The sequence below is a fragment of the Triturus cristatus genome, chromosome 9 (assembly GCF_964204655.1).
Source record: "Triturus cristatus chromosome 9, aTriCri1.1, whole genome shotgun sequence".
Classification (NCBI taxonomy): domain Eukaryota; kingdom Metazoa; phylum Chordata; class Amphibia; order Caudata; family Salamandridae; genus Triturus; species Triturus cristatus.
Window position 1 is genome coordinate 1,031,753,994 of NC_140592.1, and position 20,847 is coordinate 1,031,774,840.

The 20,847-nt window shown below is 43.5% G+C and overlaps 1 protein-coding gene across 1 annotated transcript in view; it reads right to left on the minus strand.

Moving 5' to 3' along the window:
- Positions 1 to 19,155, minus strand: part of LIN52 (lin-52 DREAM MuvB core complex component) — a 338,499-nt gene extending 319,344 nt beyond the window's left edge. The window contains exon 1 of the mRNA XM_085626775.1: positions 19,031 to 19,155. Within this exon, the coding sequence (XP_085482901.1) occupies positions 19,031 to 19,049 (19 nt within the window). The 5' untranslated portion in view covers positions 19,050 to 19,155. The remainder of the gene's footprint in view (positions 1 to 19,030) is intronic.
- Positions 19,156 to 20,847: the final 1,692 nt, after the last annotated feature.

Sequence of the window (20,847 nt, forward strand, 5' to 3'; positions counted from 1 at the left end):
CTGATAGTGCGCGGTGTTTCCTGTTCCACAAACGCATACTTAAAGCAGCAATGAATTTGAAGAGAACTAGATGCCCCCGGCAAGCCCAACAATTCTGAAGCCGTAAAAATGTGAAAACCAATCAGGCTGCACAAGAGTTCCCTGATTTGCTAGTTTAAAGGCTTTTGCGCTGGGCTCTGCACCTGACCGAAGGCAGCTCACAATGGGCTTCTGTGTGCTAGGGAGCGTTGTAAAATTACTTACATTGAACAGTTTGTAAGAGTTTCTTGTCTGCACCGTGTGCCAACTCGTCTGACGGGTTAGGGGGTCACTCGAAGAGTGTAATCCGCTACGGAGGAGTCCGAAACGGGTGCGTTGAGAGAAGCCAGGGAATTCGACACGCAATTGGCACAATCTAGTTATATTAATAATGCTTTGAAATATAGTGCCACACGACGATCATTTCTGCCACTTGTTAACGCTGTAAATAAGAGGTCATACCTTCGGGTCCTGTTCGCGGTATACAAAAATGCAAAACAAGCATTGGCATAGCCAATAGGTCTCGCCTTTCGGACCTTATAAGTGTTTAGCCATACAACAGTTGATGTTGCACCAAGGATATTGTGCTGCATACCTAAATACTTGTAAGGTCCCAAAAGCGAGACCTATTGGCTATGCCAATGCTTGTTTACGTCAGAGTTTCAGTAATGTGAGAACTAAAATGGTAGTTGGAGCATGTAAATTATCAGTTGGGTTTTATGGATGTATGAAGATAAACTATCAATTATTTAACTCATTGACTAAAGATAAGTAATAAAATCAATTGATAAACTCAGAGAATGTAGATGAGGCACTATTGACGTGGTCACTGTGCTGCCTACACACACCAGGAGGCAGTGGAGAGATCGGCCAGTGACACATAAATAGTTGTGACGATTTGCCTTCTATATGAATACTTCTCTGTTTACATATGTGTTATGAAAGTTCATAATGGGCTGAATTTGAAAATGTTAAATACTTAGTCTTCAAGTACAAAGAACAATAAAATATTTGGAATGTGGTTTTATATTGCACAAACGTCTATGACATTGCAGAACATGCTAAAGTACAGCTTGGAACAAATTAATTAGCTAGTTTTAAATTTACAGTAAAAACATTAGAAGAAATGCATCCAGCTCTTTGTGTACCCTGAAGATGCAACTATCAATTTTCAATCTCAATTTTCCATGTATTTGTTTATATTGCTTGATTTATTAAAACCATTACACATGGTAACGATTCATTCAAACGTGAGCAACATGTAAAACAGTTACAATTAATATCAGCTCGTCTGATCAAATCTGCTACCAATTGTCTAAAAATAAGTATAAAGATGCTATATGCATAAACAAAACTACACACATAAGTAAAAACCCTTTTGACGGAGGAAGACAAAGTTATCGCTTTGGTGTACTCCGTTGCTGTTACAGGACTGAAGGAGTACTGCAAAAAGTCAGTCCAACATTAAAACTGTTGTAACTAAATTTAAGAGCCGTTTTTGGCAAAGTTAGTCGCACGCTGGTTTGGCAGGTCTAAGCCCAATCAGTTTTGTACTGAATTGTAAAAAAGACACCAACTTCTCTTCAGGATCACAAGCAGCCAAACCGCAAGGGGAGAATATTATCACATGGGTTGTCCTAAATGCTGCCTTGCCTTCCTTCTCAGTGAAGTTAATTTCAAGGTCAGTTGTGAGGTGTGTATACAATTTAAGTCCATATATTCTTCTGCTGACTGTTATTCTGAGCACCATGGGTCAGTGCCTGCAGTTTTTCTTGTTGCCCATTGATAGTGGAGGGCCCGGTTTGTCAAAATTTGTGACCAATGCGCGGGACCCTGAAGTCAGCCCTAGTTGCCCCCTATTTTTTTAAGCGATGTCCAGGCATTTGAACAATGAATATTCAGTGTGGTATTCTTAGGTTTCAAGGCCTCGATAATGGCGAGTCTGCATGACTGGATTCCTAAGCTGCTGAATTGGCTGCGCATGAGGGCATTTCTTTCATTCAGTGGGGCAGGGCAAATTAAGACAATGTCGATTGCTGATTCACTTTGATTCAAGCAAAATATGCAAATATTTCCTTTGCTCATTCTCAGACACTTTGAATGTTTTCCAATGCTGGAAAATTCCCAAACCTCGGTGCCATGAACTTGTTCTTGTTATAAATCGAAAAGGTGCTTACTAAGTATACTGGCCAGGGGTTTTTAATCACCATAGGAATTTATTACCCTCCAGCGTGTGATCACCTAGCCAGCAAGGTTTTTTCTTCTAGCTAGACAGGAACTTTTGGCGTTTATCAATGGTCTTTTTGGATACGTGCTGTGAAACATGGAGTTTCCAGATTTCTCTTGCTGACAATGCATCTAGAGCCTCCTCTAGTAACACTCAGGAGTTGATTTGTTACCCATGTTGTTTATCTGTCTCTAGGATAAATTATCTAGAGTAGACTATCTTTCTTAGCAGTGTACAACTTATGACATAATTAAAGATAAGACCCCTGCGTGACTGGCGATTTTTTCTCCAGGCCAAAATCAAGATGCACCACAGCAGCTGTTTTGGGTAACCTAAATATTGTTTTATAAAATTTGGTGAGCAATTTGTCCAGTATTGAACAGACGCTGTCCAACAGTATTTTGCTCCCATAAGTGATTGTCAGGATCAATTTTGCTCCCATTATTTTCAGCAGAGGATCCAGGCTAGGGCCCCATAGCAACATTGTCATCTTTAAGAAAGATGACAAAAGGGCGAGCGCTTTCACCCATACTGAATTCTTTTCTAGGTGCCTCTTGAATCCATTTACACACCAAAATATTTGTATTTCTGTTCCCTGGTTAGGGGTTTGTCACGTTTCAGACTAACAGACTTGTTCACCAACTATTACTATTTTGGTCTTACTTAAATTGATCTACAGACTGTTTTGCGCATTATAATCATGTAATTTATCAATAAGTCTTTGTAACCCATCCTTTGCTGAATAGTTCTAAATCATTGGAATAAAGTACATTTGGTATTTAAACACCACCAAATTTAGGGGGTGTGCGCATTGATATTGTCTAGCTCTTGGGACAAGTAAGCATTATCATTTAATAGCTAGGAAAAGATGGGTGCTAGCACAGACCCCTGCTTGAGCCCATCCGGAGGCGCGATCTTTATGGAAAGGTGGGCCATCACCAAGTTTTTCTTTTATCCAGGTATTTGTAACTAATAATACAATTGCTCTCAGAAGGTTTCATGGGAGACCCCAGAGTTGCAGCTTATACCAGATATTTACCTAACTGTAACTTGAAAGCAGTACTAAATACTTTAATTTAATTCACAGAATCATTTCACTAATTCTATTTAAAGAAGTGAAATCTAGGGAACACTTCAAACTATGATGAGACAAATGGCCCATGAAAGCAATGCGTTAACAGTTCTCTGAAGGGATGGGATGTTTGCTGAGTAACTGCCTACATAGGTTGACAAATCCAGAAACTTCATAAAAAGCTTAGCCCATAAAATGGCCAAACCAAGGGCTAAGCAAAACCAGCACGTCTCTCCCCACTACTCATTGTCTATAAATTCCACATTACGAAAAGTAACTCAAATGACGCCGAAAACCAGGAATTAAAGAATTAAGAAGCAAAACCATCCAAAGTGTCAATTATTTCTTTTAAAAACGACAACCACACTACAGCAGAAAAGTCTATCAAAATCTCAATAAGGACAAAGACATCAAGAATGGATATATGAACGGGATACAAGCATTTTGATATCTATTGAGTGCAGATGTGGGAGAAATAGGGCAAATGTACTGCACCAGAGTCACAGCCACAGTAATGGAGGGGACAACTTTGAGAATACAACACCTACTTAGTGATTTTGACATAGGTGGTCTAATGGAGACATGTCTACTGTAATGTACCGAGTCCGTTTTATTATTTTTCTGCATAAGGTAAAAACGTAATACTGCAACAAACATCCAAAGTTTATTAGCCATGTTTCTTATGTGGCACAGATTATAACAGAAAAATGAGAAGAAAAAAAAAAAAAATTGTGCAAAATTATTTTGCTCTATTTACTCTGCTTGCTGCTTTCAGGGTTGCCAAAACATTAACAGATTTTACCTAAAACTGTACATTTTGCCATGCTTTAAGAGTGGAGAAAATTTATTCGTAGAGTTGCATAGGTGCAAAAATGTGAACAAAGTAGATTTAGTCTGTTCTGTTTTACGCAGCCGTAAATGTCTTTATACAATAAGAATGCAACCTCGTTTGTTGTATTTACTACAATTAATCAAAGAAAGTGTTTTGACTCACTATTTGCACCAGTACAAACGTGTGTGCAAACTAGAATACAACTCATCTCTGTCCGCTTTCTGCGGTTGCACACAAAAACTACAAGAGGTTAGTGGTTAACAGGTGCACAACGCCCATTTGGCTGAAAGGGCTTTAGCCCCCGCCCCCTCAGGTTGTGTGAGGTGGGCTGACTGGGCTAGGGCTCACGGCCTCTAGGCCGGACGAATCTAAAATAATTCCTTTGGCCACACAAAAGGACATTTACAAACTTTAAAAGCGCTTGTTTTCATTTTAGGTTTTGCCTGCACAGCATTTGCGCTGTGCCTGAGAAAATTATTGTTTTTAATATAAACTTAAAAGGGACTTAAATACCACCTCCACTGTTACCTGCCTTCTCAATGGTTCTTGTGCGTGCTACTTACGTTTCCTCCATTTCTATTGGCTGTAGCATATTTTCCTGCATTTACCAATGCTTGTTCCTCGTCTGCCTCTCTTATCAGTTTCCCGTTGCCAAATTACTGTTAACCCTTTGGTGGAACTATTTTTTCACAAAGTTTTGCTTCTTTTTGCTTTTTACTCTTGCTGCAATTTGCATAGAATCACAGGATGTTGCGCCACAGACATGAACAAGAATCCCCAGTTCTCAAGTCAGCAGCTCTGGCCACTGTGTCATATCCCCTCCACACCCATGTTATTTGTCAGGAAGCTCTTTCCTTCTCTCAGAAGATGATTGATGAAAACTGCTCTTTATTCATCACATAGGCAAAACCGATACATTTACCAATGATTCTTTTTACTGCTTTCTTTGGAAGCTGCTGCCATCGCTTTTCTGTGAACATCGCTGCCCCATCTGACAGCTTAATCATCGAACAGTGAAATGCTAACGGGATAGGGAACGTGCGAAGTCACAACACGGGTAAAATACTTATCACATTTAGGAACAAATAAAAGGGATGACCAGAATCACCCCTGCAAAAACAAAAGACAAAACTTTCCATTAAACGGCAATCAAAAGAAAGGATGTTGTCTTCAAAGGGATAATAAATAGATACATTTTGGTGCATGGCCTTGAAAGTACATTTTAATAGCGGTTTGTTTAATTTGTGAAAAACTGTAAGATCAAGCATTGTGTGCGGCCCTATTTAATAAGCATTGGCGAACGAGGTGGGCGAGCCAATACATTTCACACGGACAGCTGAGCCTAGAAAATGTTGGGCACATAAACTGTGCACCAAACACCTTATAAAAATATTACAAAGTCTCTTCAAAATCCCCAAAAAGGGTTTTCCTTTAACATGTGCAAGAGTTTCAACTTAGTACCTGGAATTATACCTTAGCCTAACTAACAGAACTTGCCATAGTGATGGCTTTCTGGAGTACTACATGGAATACCATGTCTTTTGTATAATGACAATAAATAAGTTTGTTTTTTAACACACTCACAGCACGGATAAGCCTTAAATATATGCAACGTTTTCTGAAATAGTAAGGCAATTTTACAATTGCATTTTGGTTATGTCGATTATAAGTCTCTGTGCATGGAGGAGGGGTGATGACAGGAAGAGGGGGTGGTGCTGGCTGCTGCATCGCTGTAGGGTAGGCTGCTGATAGGAGTGATTGGTGGTATACTGTGAATTAAGTGAGTCTTCCATTCTCACCTTAGAATGTCATGATGTAACGGAACCTGATGATGTAAGGAGAATGAATGTTGAGGATAGGAAGAAAGGATTCTAGCAGTTGGTGGCTGAAGAGCTTGAATAAAGACATGCCTGTTTACTTCATGAGCCACGGTTGGTGTGTGCTCATGACGGAACCGCTCCGTCATGGCACTCACCCTTCTGGGAAGCGCTGGCGCTCCCCCCCCCATGGGTAGCCGATTTAGCCCCCACAAAGGGGGATGGCAGCGGAATTGTTTCTGCTGCCACCCCCGACCACCGCCATGGAAAACCCATGTGTCAGCGCGCACAGCGCGCGCTGACGTCATCAGGAAGTCCCAGACGCTCTGGAAGCCATTTGCTTCCAGGCGTCGGAGGGAACAAGGTAGGTTTACTTGCTTCTGGTGGGGGTTGCACAATTTATCGGGGGAGAGGAAAGAGATTTTCCTCTCCCCTGATGTCTCTCTGCAGGGCATTTCAGCTTCACGATCTCGCACAGCATCGCGATCGCGCAGCAGAAATGCCCCAACTAGCCCCAGGGATTAATTTTATTTAAATGGAAGCGACCCCTTGGGCAAGTGTCGCTTCCAAAGGGGAGCATTTTTTCTGGATGTTTTCTACCCCCCCACCCCCCGGGGGCAATCGGCCCGTTTTTTCGGCCTTTCTGCCCAAACCCCACTAGCCACCAGGGTTTGTTATAGGGCAATAATTATTTAAATGGAAGAGACCCCTTGCGCAAGGGATATAAAAAATGTGCATGTCAAACCCCACTAGGCACCAGGGATGGCATTTATTTTTAACTGGAAGCGACCCCTTGGGCAAGGGTCGCTTCCAAAGGGGAGCAAATTGTTTGGCTGTTTTTTCTGCTGCCTCCTGAGGGCAGATTGGTCCTTTTTTGGCCTTCTGCCCCAAGGGGGGCAGAAAAACCCACTAGCCACCAGGGATTTAACTAGGGATTTTCTAATTTAAATGGACGCGACCCCTTGGGCAAGGGTCGCCTCCAAAGGGGCATAAATTGTGTGCATTTTTTTCCTGCCCCCCCCCCCCGGGGCAGATCGGCACTTTTTAAAATCCCACTAGGCACCAGGGATGGTATATATTTCCAAATGGAAGCGACCCCTTGGGCAAGGGTCGCTTCCAAAGGGGATCAAATTTATACCATGTTTTTTTCTGCCTCCCCCCCCTTCCCCGGGGACTGATCGGCCCTTTTTTTGGCCTTTCTGCCCCCAGGGGGGCAGGAAACCACACTAGCCACCAGGAATTAATTAATTTAAATGGAAACAACCCCTTGGGCATGGGTCGCTTCCAATTGGGGGCAAATCTGGACGTTGTTTTGGCCTTTCTGCCCCCCCAGGCCCACTAGGCCCTAGGGATTTGTTTTTAGTGTGTGGAAGCGACCCCTTGGGCAAGGTATGCTTCCAAAGGGGGTCATAATTTGTGGATGTTTTTTTCTGCCCGCCCCCACCCCGGTGGCAGTCGCCCCTTTTTTGGCCTTCCTGCCCCCGGGTATGGGGGGCAGAAAACCCCAATAGACACCAGGGATTTTCTTTTATAGGTAATGAAAGCGACCCCTTGGCCAAGGGTCGCTTACAAGGTTGTGTATTTCCTGCTCCCCTGGGGACAGATCTGCCCCTTTTTTTGATCTTTCTGTCCTAGGTGGGAGGGAGAGAAAGAAAACCCTACTAGGCACCAGGGATCTATTTTTTTTTTGCAAGGGTGGCAAATATCTGTCTGCTGTTTTCTGCCCCACCTGGGGAACAGATTGGCCTGGCAGATTGGCCTGGCAGAAAACCCCACCTATTCGCTATTTTTCTCAGCCCAATTTGAAGGCCCATCTGGCAGATTGACCATTTGAGTAGTGACTTGGGGCCATATGTATGAAAATGCCCATTTGCGATTCTCAAATAGCGTTTTTTTGCGAATCGCTATTTGAGAATCGCAAAACCTTATGTATGTAGGATTTGCAAACAATTTTGTGAATCCTACATATTCCTTAATTGCGAATCGCAAATTGCGATTTGCAATTAAGGAATACCTGCCCATAGGGATGAATGGGAAGACATTCTCAATTTGCGATTCCCAATTAGAGAATCGCAAATTGGGAATGCAATTTCAAGGGCGCCAGGGTGTCAAAAGGACACCCTGTTGCACCCCTGAAATAAGCATGGGTGCAGATGTGGTACACATACATGCCCTAAGGGCATGTATGTGAGTCACATGGCACTTTGAAAAATGCATAAAAGAGCATTTTTCAAAGAAATCGCAAATTACCACAAACTTGAAGTTGGTGGTAATTTGCAATTCCTTAAGTCCAAATTACACTTTGTGTGCTTTTTACATTGCATTTAAGGAATCGCAATTAGCGATTCCTTAAATGCAATCCCAAAATAGGCAATTGCAAAATTTGCGATTCCTTCTTTTGCGATTTGCAATTAAGGAATACCTGCCCATAGGGATGAATGGGAAGACATTCTCAATTTGCGATTCCCAATTAGAGAATCGCAAATTGGGAATGCAATTTCAAGGGTGCCAGGGTGTCAAAAGGACACCCTGTTGCACCCCTGAAATGAGCATGGGTGCAGATGTGGCGCACATACATGGCACTTTGAAAAATGCATAAAAGTGCATTTTTCAAAGAAATCGCAAATTACCACCAACTTGAAGTTGGTGGTAATTTGCGATTCCTTAAGTCCAAATTACACTTGTGTGCTTTTTACATTGCATTTAAGGAATCGCAATTTGCGATTCCTTAAATGCAATCGCAAAATAGGCAATTGCAAAATTTGCGATTCCTTATTTTGCATGGGTGGTTTGTGTCATACATATGACACTGCTGTTTTGCGATCGCAAACGCCGAATTTCTGTGAATTTCGGCATTTGTAATCGCAAAATTACCTTCATACATATGGCCCATAGTGTGTTAGAATTTTAATTGTATTATTTTTACTGAAATGTAATTATATTTTTTTATTTATCTTTTTTATTCTAGTTCAAGGCTTTTGCTCTTTAGACTGTTCCAGGTTGCGGTTCTGTTACTGGTGGTTCTGCAGCTTGTGTAGTTGCATGTGTTTGGTAAGAGAATTTTTTGGTACTATTTACTCTAAAATAGTTTCATTTCCCTACATGAATGTGTTTTTTTGCAAATGGTGTAATAATAGCAGTATGTTTGGCTTTTGTTTTTTGAGTGTCAAAATCTTTTTTGCATTAGTCCTCGGTGTGTACTTTGTTGTCTTATGAGTAATTGGTTTTGTTTTTTCTTTCTAGGGGGATATTGTTGCTTTTTGCTTTGTCTCTGCAGAGTAGGTGCTGGTGAGTGTAGCTATCTTTGGCAAGAGAGTTATATTGTTTTTGAGTATATAGCTCTTTGTGCTAAAGCCACACTTTGTTTATTACTTATTTTGCACAGTGTTGGTTGTTGTTGACTTGTTTGTGCAGTCTCCTTTCTCAGTAAGGATAATGGCTAGCCGCAGGATTACTGCTCATCAGGTTGTTGGTATGCTTTTTGAGTCTTCCTCTGATCATGGTTCAGAGACTGTCTCTGCATCTGAGGCAGAGGAGGGAGGGGAAGATTCAGGCAGTGAGTTTTCTCTCCACATGGAATCATCGGATAATGAAGCTACTCTCAGTGCGGATGAAGCTACTCTTAGTGCGGATGAAGTGCCTGTTTTAGAGGAGGTAGTATGGGAGAACAAGAGTACCCAGATATGTGAACCTGGGGTGAACATATGTTTTAGAGGAGAACATTGGTGTGCCGACAGTGCAGAAAGAGGCATCTGGGCTGCAGCCTGGGGCTGCAAGGCTTCCAGTTGGAAGTGATGACCTCTGGGTTGCACCAGGCATGGTGCAGCCGGCATTGCCAGACTTTACTGGTGTTCCAGGGTCTAGAGTGAATACAGAAAAATTTGTGACAATACATTTTTTTTCAGTTGTTTATGGACGAGATTGTTGAGCAGACTAATTTGTATGCCAAACAGGTTTTGAGGGACAACAGTGCCAGCCTTAGGCCCCACTCTAAAGCTACCCGGTGGACTCCCACAAAACTGGATAAGATGAAGAAGTTCTTAGGTTTAACTTTTTTGATGGGCTTGCTAAGGAGGCCATCAATGTCTTCATATTGGTCTACTAGTCCCTTGATGGCAACGGCTAGATTTCCGGCAGTCATGAGTCGTGATAGGTATTTGCTTCTGCTTCGAATGCTGCATTTTGTCGATAATGGTTTAGCATTGCCATGAGATCACCCTGCGTGTGACCGTCTTTTTAAGATTCAGCCTGTCATTGATCACTTTGTAGATCAATTTTCTGAGATCTATGCTCCAGGGAAAGAAATAGCAGTGGATGAGTCTTTGGTCTTGTTCAAGGGCCGCTTGGTTTTTAGGCAATACATTCCTAGTAAGAGGGCACGCTATGGAATTAAGCTGCATATGCTGTGTGACAGTAGGACTGGATATGTCTCTAATTTCAGGGTGTACACCGGTAAGGAATCCAGGATTAACTCTCCTGGTTGTCTGTTCACTTTTGGAGTGACTGATAAAATTGTGTGGGAACTTGGTAGAGGACTTTTTAACAAAGGTCACCATTTATATGTAGATAACTTCTACACTGGTGTGAGGTTGTTCAGGGAATTGGCCAAAGTGGACACTGTTGCTTGTGGCACAATCCGCTCTAACCGTAAAAGTTTCCCAAAATAACTTGTTTATCAAAAGCTTGTGCTGGGACAGTGCAGTGCGTTGCGAGGGACTTCTAGCTGTGAAGTTTTCAGACAGGAGAGATGTCTACATGCTGACTACCATCCATGATGAAAGTACTTCACCTGTGACTGTTTGGGGTCAGGTTGCTGAAGCGCGAAACCTGTGTGCATTTTAGACTATAATAGGCACATGGGTGGTGTTGACAGAGTAGATCAGAGGTTGGAACCTTACACTGCTCTTCCAAATGTAAGGCTTACATTTGGTATAAGAAGTTGGCTATCCATCTTTTCCACTTGGCAACCTTTAATGCTTTGGAAAAGGATTCTTGTCCTGAATCCAAGATGACTTTTGCTAAGTTTCAGGAGTCTGTAATTGGCAGCCTTATTGTAGTGGAACAGGCAAGTGTTCCTAGAGTGGGAGTGGAGGAGGATGTGGCTAGATTGAAAGATCGCCACTTTCCAGATCACATTCCTCCCACACCCTCAAAAGACTTTCCCAGTAGGAGATGTAGAGTCTGTTGGCGAAGAGGTACGCAGAACGAGAATCGTGTATACTGCCCAGAATGTCCTTCTAACCCTGCGCTGTGTGTGCCTGCTTGTTTTAGAATGTACCACACGCAAAATAATTTTTGGGAGAATCCACGAGTGGTAAAGTGAACTGCCTGATCTCTATTGTTTTAGATTTTTTGTTCAGTTTCAAGGTTGGTATTTGTGCAATGTATTTAGTTTCAGATTTTGTGTTAGTTGATTTGTATCTATATGCAATTTGTTTGTGTTTACTTTTTTGTATAAAAAAATCCTAAATGTGATGGCGGTGTGTGTGCTGGCGATTGGCTGGTGGTGTCCGTGGACTGGCGCTTGGCTGGAGGTGTGCCTGGACTGGCGCTTGGCTGGCGGGTTGCCTGGACTGGCGCTTGGCTGGCGGTGTGCCTGGACTGGCGCTTGGCTGGCGGTGTGCCTGCACTGGCCCTTGGCTGGTGGTGTGCCTGGACTGGCGCTTGGCTGGCGGTGTGCCTGGACTGGCGCTTGGCTGGCAGTGTGCCTGGACTGGCGCTTGGCTGGCGGTGTGCCTGGACTGGCGCTTGGCTGGCGGTGTGCCTGGACTGGCGCTTGGCTGGCGGTGTGCGTGGACTGGCGCTTGGCTGGCGGTGTGCGTGGACTGGCGCTTGGCTGGCGGTGTGCCTGGACAGGCGCTTGGCTGGCGGTGTGCCTGGACAGGCGCTTGGCTGGCGGTGTGCCTGGACAGGCGCTTGGCTGGCGGTGTGCCTGGACAGGCGCTTGGCTGGCGGTGTGTGTGGACTGGCGCTCGGCTGGCGGTGTGCGTGGACTGGCGCTCGGCTGGCGGTGCGTGGACTGGCGTTTGGCTAGCGGTGTGTGAGTAGTGACTTTCTGCTGGTCACTACACACACTGCTAGCCAAGCGCCAGTCCACGCAACCCGTGAGCTGGTGTGGTTGCTGTGTCAGGAATGTGGGCGTGTGAAAGTGATGGGCCCTTGAATGGCACTGTCTGCTGGTGTGAGTGTTTTAATGTGTTGGGCCCACGGCTGGCGGTGTGAATGGTTTTGTATGTGTCACACGTATGAAAGGTGTATGAATGGCCTGTAAAGAGGTTGGTGCCTTGTCGTGGCTTTACAGCTCACGAGCTGTGAGTCAATGGTTCAGATTCTCGTCCTTTCAATTATTAACAGTGCATTTAATTTTTGTAAAATCACTGGTTAATACAAATGTATATACTGAACCATCACTTACCCTCGTGCCAAATCCAACCAGTATGTATGTGTGCTTGAGGAATAGGTGGTTGTGCATAAATATTTAACCTTCCAAGGTGTACATTTCATCTAAGAAAAACCTACTAACTGTAGATATGGTCGTAAACTAAACACCCATGGGAGTACATGGTGATGTCTGTCTTGTGGATCCCAACAACTTATCGTACCCACAATGTCCTGCAAACCTCAAAATGTGACTGTCACATTTTCCTTGCATTATTGTGTCCAAATTTTCACCCTGCAGAAAGTAACAACAAATTTCCAACCCCCCAGCATTTCTCCAAGTATCCCAATAGAAATGGTACCTCACTTGTGTGGGTGGGCCAAGTACCCGCGGCAGGGAAGGGCCCAAAATCTATTGAGGCAACATAAAAATTACCTACCACAAACCAACCTGGTTTGCAAGGGGGGTCCCATGAGTTTTTGGCCCGAGGCTGGGCGGCCATCTAGGGAAACCTACCAAACCCACTGTGGGGTAGGACATTTGTGCCGGCCTGGTGATTCCACACAAAGATATGTGGAAAATTAGTTTTTTCAGCTAAATTTGAGGAATGCATGGCATTCTGGGTAGGAAAACATTGGGGGATCCACGTAAGCCATACCTCATTGGACTCCCCGGGGTGTATAGTTTTCAGAAATGTTTGGGTTTGGTACTTTTCCAAGATGGCCGCCGAGCCCGGGGCCAAAACCCCAGGTGCCCCCCCACAAACCTGGTAGTTTTGTTATAGGTAATTTTGAAGTCTCCACAGTACGATGTGGGCCATTTCCTGTTGCAGCCACTATGCCTACCCACACAAGTGAGGTACAATTTTTATCGGGTGACCTGGGGGACGATAGGTTTTGGGCCCTTGCCTGTTGCGGGTCCTAGACCCACCCACGCGAGTGAGGTACCATTTTTATTGGGAGACCTGGGGGAACGCTGGCTGGTCAGAAATTTGTGGATCTACGCAGATTCCAAAACTTTCCCACACAGAAATTTGAGAAAACGGTGATTTTTTCAGCGAAATTTGAGGTTTGCAGGGGATTCTGGGTAGGAGAATGTTGGGGGACCCACGCATGCCATACCTCGCTGGACTCCCCCGGGTGTCTAGTTTCCAGAAATGTGTGGGTTGGGTAGGCTTCCCTAGATGGCCACCGAGCTCCGGGCCAAAAACTCATGGGACCCCCCTTGCAAAACCACGTTGGTTTGTGATAGGTAATTTTGATGTCGCCTCAATAGGTTTTGGGCCCTTGCCTGTCGCGGGTACTTGAACCACCCATGCAAGTAAGGTATCATTTTTCTCAAAACACTTTGGGGAACGCGGGGTGGGTGGAATTTTGTGGATCCACGCAGATTCCAGGACTTTCTACCACAGAAATGTGAGAAAAATGTGTTGTTTTTTTACAATTATTTAAGTTTGCAAGGGATTCTGGGTAACAAAACTTGGTGATAGCCAGTCAAGTCACCCCATCCTGGATTCCCCTGGGTGTCTAGTTTTAAAAAATTTATAAGTTTGCTCGGTTTCCCTAGGTGCCGGCAGAGCTAGGGTTCAAAAACTACAGCTAGGCACTTTGCAATAAAAGGGTCATTTTTCACTGTGAAAATGTGGCGTGTCCACGCTGCATTTTGAGCCGTTTCCTGTTGTCGGCACTAGGCCTACCCACACAAGTGAGGTACCATTTTATCTGGAGAATTAGGGTAACACAGAATTGTAGAGCAACTGTTATTACCTATTGACTTTCGATGCATTTCTGCCATCCATAAGAAAGACAATGTGTAAAAAATGTGATTTTGAAAAATGACCTATAATTCTCATGGTAGTATGGGCACTCCCAATTTCGGAAATGTGCAGATATCTACTGTTTCTAAACTCTATATTTTGTTCTCATTTCAACAAATACATAGGTGTCTTTCATACCGATTTTTCCATGTATACATTTTCCCAGAATAATTGCTATATACCGTGTACATAATAAACAAGCATTAGCATAGACAATAGGTCTTGCCTTTGGGACCTTATAAGTGTTTAGCCATGCAACAGTTGCATAACTAAATACTTATAAGGTCCCAAAAGCGAGACCTATTGGCTATGCCAAGCGGCCGCGAAAGTGAAAGCAATCGCGGTCAAGCGCGGCGCGCGCCCACGCACATGCACTGTAGCTCTAGGCTGGCCTGGTAGCACTTTTTGGAGCCCTCTCAATAAGTCTCGCCAGACCAGCGCATGTGCTGGGTCAGGCGAGACCTAAAAACCATTTCAAGACGCTGCTCAGTTATTGGCTCTGGGTTCGTCGGGTTCTTGGTGAATCTACAAGTCCTATATATCCCCACAACCAGAAAGGTCCAGCGGAAGTAACAGTATATTGCGTTCAAACAGCTGTCATAATTAGAAGAAGTTACAGGTGAAAACGTTGACACAAATGGCTGTTTTTTTCCAACTAATTTAAAAATTTTCCTATATTTAACTGTTAGTTTTTTATAAAGAAACCTTGAAGGATCTACACAAATGACCCCTTGCTGAATTCAGAATTTTGTCTACTTTTCTAAAATGTATAGCTTTCCAGGATCCATTATTGCTTTCATAGCCATTTCTACAATTAACTGGAAGGAGGTTGAAAGTACAAAAAATAGGCTATGTCCCAAAAAAATGCCAAAACTGTGTAAAAAATGTTGGTTTTCTGACAAACGTCTGCTTGGCCCTGAAAGCTGGGAAGATGGTGATTTCAGCACCACAACCCCTTTTTGATACCATTTGCAGGGAAAAAACCAGACGCTTTCATCTGTAGCCCTTTTTTCCCAAAAAAAATGTTTTCCTGTATTTTGGCTAATTTCTGGATCCCCTCCAGGGGAATCCACAAACCCTGGGTACCTTTAGAATCCCCATGATGTTGGAAAACAGGACGCAAATTTGGCGTGGATACCTTATGTGGTCAAAAAGTTACAGGGGCCCAAGCGCAAACTACCCCAAATAGCCAAAAAAAGGCTTAGCACAATGGGGGAAAAGGCCTAGCAGCGAAGGGGTTAATGAAAATATCCTGTGCCGGGCGGTGATAGAGGCATTGGCTTATCGCACTGGTGCTGCCTCTGTGATATATTGGAACTATGTCTCTCAAGTAAGAAGTCCTTAGGGGAAGGGCAAACCATGTGTGAAAACAAGTAACTAAGAAGGAGTAATAAGTGGAAGTTGTCAGTCAGATGTGAACCAGTGCCAAACATCTGGCTGGTTTGTTGTGAAAATTAAAGATTAGACTGGCCTATTGGGCACTGTGACACTGCCAGGTGGGTTGGTTGGAAAGATCCAGTGTGTGAACTAGATATTTGGTCCTATCACAGCACACAGGACCATAAAATGGCCTACACACTCGCCCTTTCAAGCTGGGCCATCTCACAGCCAGAGTGCCCGAATGGTCCAATCAACACTGCTCTTCAGTGCTTTTAACCTGCAGGGATCCAGTGTTGCTTTGAAGAATTCTGTTCTTCAGGCATACAAGCTGAGGGTGAGCCTGACGTTTGCTATCTCTACACTATCCCACCATGTTGTTGCTGAAATCCTGCTGCAGGCATTGTTTTGGTCAGAATCAGGGCATAATACCATGTGAAGGTGGCACCTCAACACACAACTAAGGAATTTGACTCATGGGTCAAATTACAACTATATTGTGGTGGCATTGGCATCTGATTTTCCACTTCAAGCAGCAAATTCCGCAGTGCCTACTTGGAGATCCTGGGGTAGCATTGTTGAAGACTGTGTGTATCAATTTTTGTGGGGCTGTGCCACACTGATAGCTGGCAACATATTTGCATCCTTTCAATTCCACTGTCCTCCTTCTGCTGTTTGTTACCCATGCTTCTGGTCTTGTGCATAGGACACGGATGCCTCCTTATGGAATTCACCATGGCGGAGTAGTTATGTCTGGCTGCAAGCTGCTAGTTCCATGAATTGCTGGAGTTTGTCCCCTGGGCTGCCTTATACATCTAGGACTGCGGTGACTTCCTGTTCTTTATATCTTCTTGCATCTAGTTCTACTACTTGCCCACAGTGGGGAACTTGTGCTGACTGTAGAGCATTTACCATCTGATATCACTTGGGTGTTTCTGCTGCAATCGTCTTGCTCAGTATGAGCCTGCTGCCCTTGGGCTATGACTGTTTTTAACAGACTGTCTACTATCTAGTCTTCTGATGGATTTCTTAGGCTTTAATGTGTTAGGATTTGCATCTTCTTTAGTGCAAAAATCAGTAATACAGCAGGGTTTTGAACATGCAATACATTTGAGACCTCTGTAAATAGTATTGCCATGATCAATACTAGTCTCTTTCACTTTTCCACCCCGTACCTCACGCATGATTTCAAGATGAAAGTTAAGTGTTTTCTAGTGCTGACAAAGGGATCTGACTCAAGCCACAGTTCGAAACAAAACTCAAGGTTTCAACACTGTCCTTATGTTTGATGGGAACTCCCAAAATATTTGGCATTTGGGGAGGGTATCCAAAAGAATAACATCCATTTTGTCTGTGTTCAAATTCAGCACGGTATTTCCTAGCCAGTCAGTAGCATACACTTGAGATGATGTTATTACATTATTTCCGGGGGTCATTGATTCGAAGATTAATGCATATTTGTATAGCTCTATAAGCCCCCTTAAGGTCACCTAAATGGGCCGAAGAAGTAGGAGATAGGAAAAAGGGAGATGAAGAAAATAACGCAGGACACAGGGGCTAGGAAATGAGGAAGGAAAGACATCATTATCTCACTGGGAAGAACAACATTGCTTTATAGGTAACTAGTTGTAGCCATGTGACCAACAGATTGGGAAGGAAGGAAAAGGAGATCCAACTACCTTAATATTTAAAAATGTTTGCATTACTAGTGTTCTTGAGTATCGTGTAAATTTGAGTATGAGTTCTGTGCTGCACTTCAGTAAAATGTTAGTAGCAGTGGAAGTGACGTCACACACCATTTGACCACCATTCCCATCACATGGCTGACCCTTTGATCTATCCTTAACCATTCAAGAACCTCTTGTTTACAACCCAAAGGCTAGCCGGAGGTAACAAACAGTAAATAAAGAAAGAAAACAGGAATTTAGACCTATGTTTACTTTTCTATCCTACCACTGCTTTCATGACTCCTGAGATCATAGTTAGCAAGGACATTGTCCGGTATATCCAATGGCACGTCAGTTGTAGCAGCCTCTAGTACTGGTTACCCGTGATCGAGGTCAATGTGTGCTGTGACAGCACCATGTATATTCTGACTATGTGATGAGTTTCTGTGTGTTTTGTCATTATTATTGCCAATTCTTTCCAAATGTGAGTTGAATTTCAGACTCTAATAGTGACCAAGCCAGTCAAAACCATGAATATATGATGGGAGATTGAACTAAGGGGTTTTCATGTAGTGCCAAGAAGTACAGCTTCAACTTCAATGTGTAAAGTAGCATAAACATGAAGGATTGTCCCTCCTAACAGCAAGAGAGTTAGTTGTCTCCTTTATCTTATCATGCAAACAATGTATAGATACTGTATGCTGAGAAATGCAGTATGAACAAAACAATATTTTAAGAAATATTTTTATACTGCACTTTTTGCTACCGATTTTCTAATACATTATTTTGGGGGGGATGATAACAAAATATCTTAAATAAAGTTTTTGGGAGGTTGAAGCAAAGGCAACTGCTGCAGACACAAAACATGCCATTTTAAATCTTAAACGGTCAGTTGGTCCAATGTGTATTCAAATGTAACATTTTCCATCCATTCTGTTAAAGCTCCTTCAGGAAAACCCTTAAAAAGCATAAATGATGTTAAGCTCACAGCAATGTTAGACTTATGTTGTGATTTAAAATGCACTTTTGACCGCATATTGCCCAGAAAAAGACTCTTATGCAGTGTATCAAAACTGTGAAAAGAGCCACCGCAAGTAATTTTCACACTGGTCCAAAACATTGTTCCAGCTCCACTGTTCAACGCGTTAGCCCTTTCCCCAACCCCCGGAAAGTTAGGTCTAGTTGTGCACCAGGTGGATAAAGGCACATAGCAGGCTGAGGGTATGTTAGAAGCACGCTTTAAGAACACTTAATTTGGCTAAAAACACGCAATTCCTTCTGCTCGGTTTCTACTAGTAAATTATTATTAACTCTAAATGTGCAGATATTTTTTTCTTAACTTCGGAGGCTCATAGCGCATAAAATGAAGGAGCAGCGAGGGAGCTGACTGTATTACCCACATGCAGGAACAATTGTTTTAATCCTTAATGGCACCTGAGGGAGGAGTGATAATAATCAGGATTCGGGGACACCAGACGCGGTTGAAGTAAAACTCGGGAGTGGCACGCTCTCGGTCTTAGGACTGGTAGCCACACGTTCAATGTGAAGCAGCAGGCACAGGCTCAAGGTGGGGATGGCGACAGGTAGGCTGCTGCCAAGAGGAACTCACTGAGCTTAGGGACCTGACCCACGTGCCTGCATCTGGCTGAGCTCAATGTTCTCTTTAACTCTTAAGCCAAAACAAGTCGATCACTCGTATTTAGGGAACTATCTCTGGCATCACAGAGGTACAGGCTGAGGCAAGACACCATACTGCGCAGCGAGACTGCGCTAAACAGGGACAGGCTGTGGGCTGTATTTTTTGTTTTATTTATGTACTTCTTACCTTCGTCAGGAGCCGCCATTGCCCCTCCTCCCCAAGTTACGGAAACAAAACAGCCAAAAACGGCAACTGCTCTATTATGACAACAAAATCAAAATTCAAAATGGCCGCCATTTGGTACTTCCTTTAGATCTGAAGTATAAAACAAGCGCGATTTCCGTTCAAAATAAGGCTAAAACAAGCAGGCTCTAAAAGAAGAAGAAAGCAAGCCAAAGGCTGTACGAGATCATCTGAGTTCCTAATAAGAATCCGTACGTAAGACAAACTCCCGTGTGTTTAACAGTGGCGCCGAACGGTGGAATTTAAACACTCGTCACCAGCCGTGGTGCTCGCTTTGCTGTTAACAGGGGGATCTAACATACTCCCTGAACCGGATTAGGGTACAGCAAAAAAACATGCTTAATTTGTCCTGCTGGCAGTCAACGTTCTCCACTAGCACCCACCTCTAAATCAAGCCTTTAGACTGATAGACCACAAGGAAGCCAAGTAAGTACTTGTGAGGCACTATCTGCTCTTTCTTTTTTTTAAGGACCTGGAAACTTTGACTACTCTTTCTCTTGCTTTACTCTTTCTCTTGCCTCCTCTTGCCATTCTTTGCTTTGGTTTTCACACTTCCCTCTCTCCCATTGTCACTTCCCTGCTTTTGCTTTCTGCCCTCCCCCTTCTCTGCTCTTCTTCAATCAATCCATCCTACTCTGCCACAATTGCATTTCTCTCCTTCTTTCAACTTTATATCCTTTCTTTATCCTTCATGTTCCTCCTTGCTTCGTCACCTTTCTTGTGTCTTTCACTTTTTCCTTTGTTTCACCTCCTTTCTATGCTTTGCTAGCTCTTTTCCTCCTTCCTGTTCAGTCCACTCTTTTCTCCCTCTCATCCCTTCATCCTTTTTTTGTTTCTCTCTGCTCCTCGCCCTCTGGTCCTCACTAGTGTTCTCTCTCTTCTGCCCATATGCCCCTACTTTCTCTCTCCTCCCCTGTCCCCCTGCTTCTGTATACCAATTTCCCTCATTCAATTTTTCCCCTCTCATTGTATCTCTTCTTTCCTTCACTGCCCTCCTTCCTTTCTCTTTCCTCACTCCTAAAGTACCTTTTTCTTTCTAACTCTCTCTGTATCTATCTCCTTCACTCCAAGTCTTCTTACTTCTTGCAATCTCTCTCCTTCTCCCAGCTCTCTCCCACCACTCATTTGTCTCTTTTCTTAGTCTTTCTCCCTTTTCATCTCAACCTCTTCCTGTTGCCCCTCTTTCCTCCCCTTGAACCTCTTGGGGTCTTTTTTGTCCCTCTTTCTTGCCTTAACTCTCCCAAGTCTTGATGACTCTTGTTCATAGTTAGGGGAGGTCAGGAGGAGTAGGGCCGCTTGGATTCATGTGACTGCATAATATAGTATTGAAAAAAATGGAGCACACAGAAGCAACTTGCAAATTAGGGAGGGATGTGCTCTGATATATGCAGATACGTCAGTGTGATTCCAGGTGCGTGTGGACATCGGATTTCTGTGTTCCTTAAAAGTGTTAAGTGAACCCGGTGTGTTTGCACGGTTGTAGACATTGATTATTCCTAGCAACAGTTGATTGCATGTAGGTGCAAGCATGAGGTAAAAGGTGGTTGCGACTGCTTGTTGCAGACCATTAGCAGTTGATCTTTTGTACTGAAAAACGTTTTTAAGGTGCTAAATTAAGGTGCTACATAGTAACACCAGCTGGGGGGGGGGGTGGCCATGCCAGCGACCAAGACGGCCACCTAACAGTTAAGTTCTAGTTTAGACAGCTACTATTCGGAACATGATCACTGTCATGATCACTGTCCTCTAGATAACTGAGG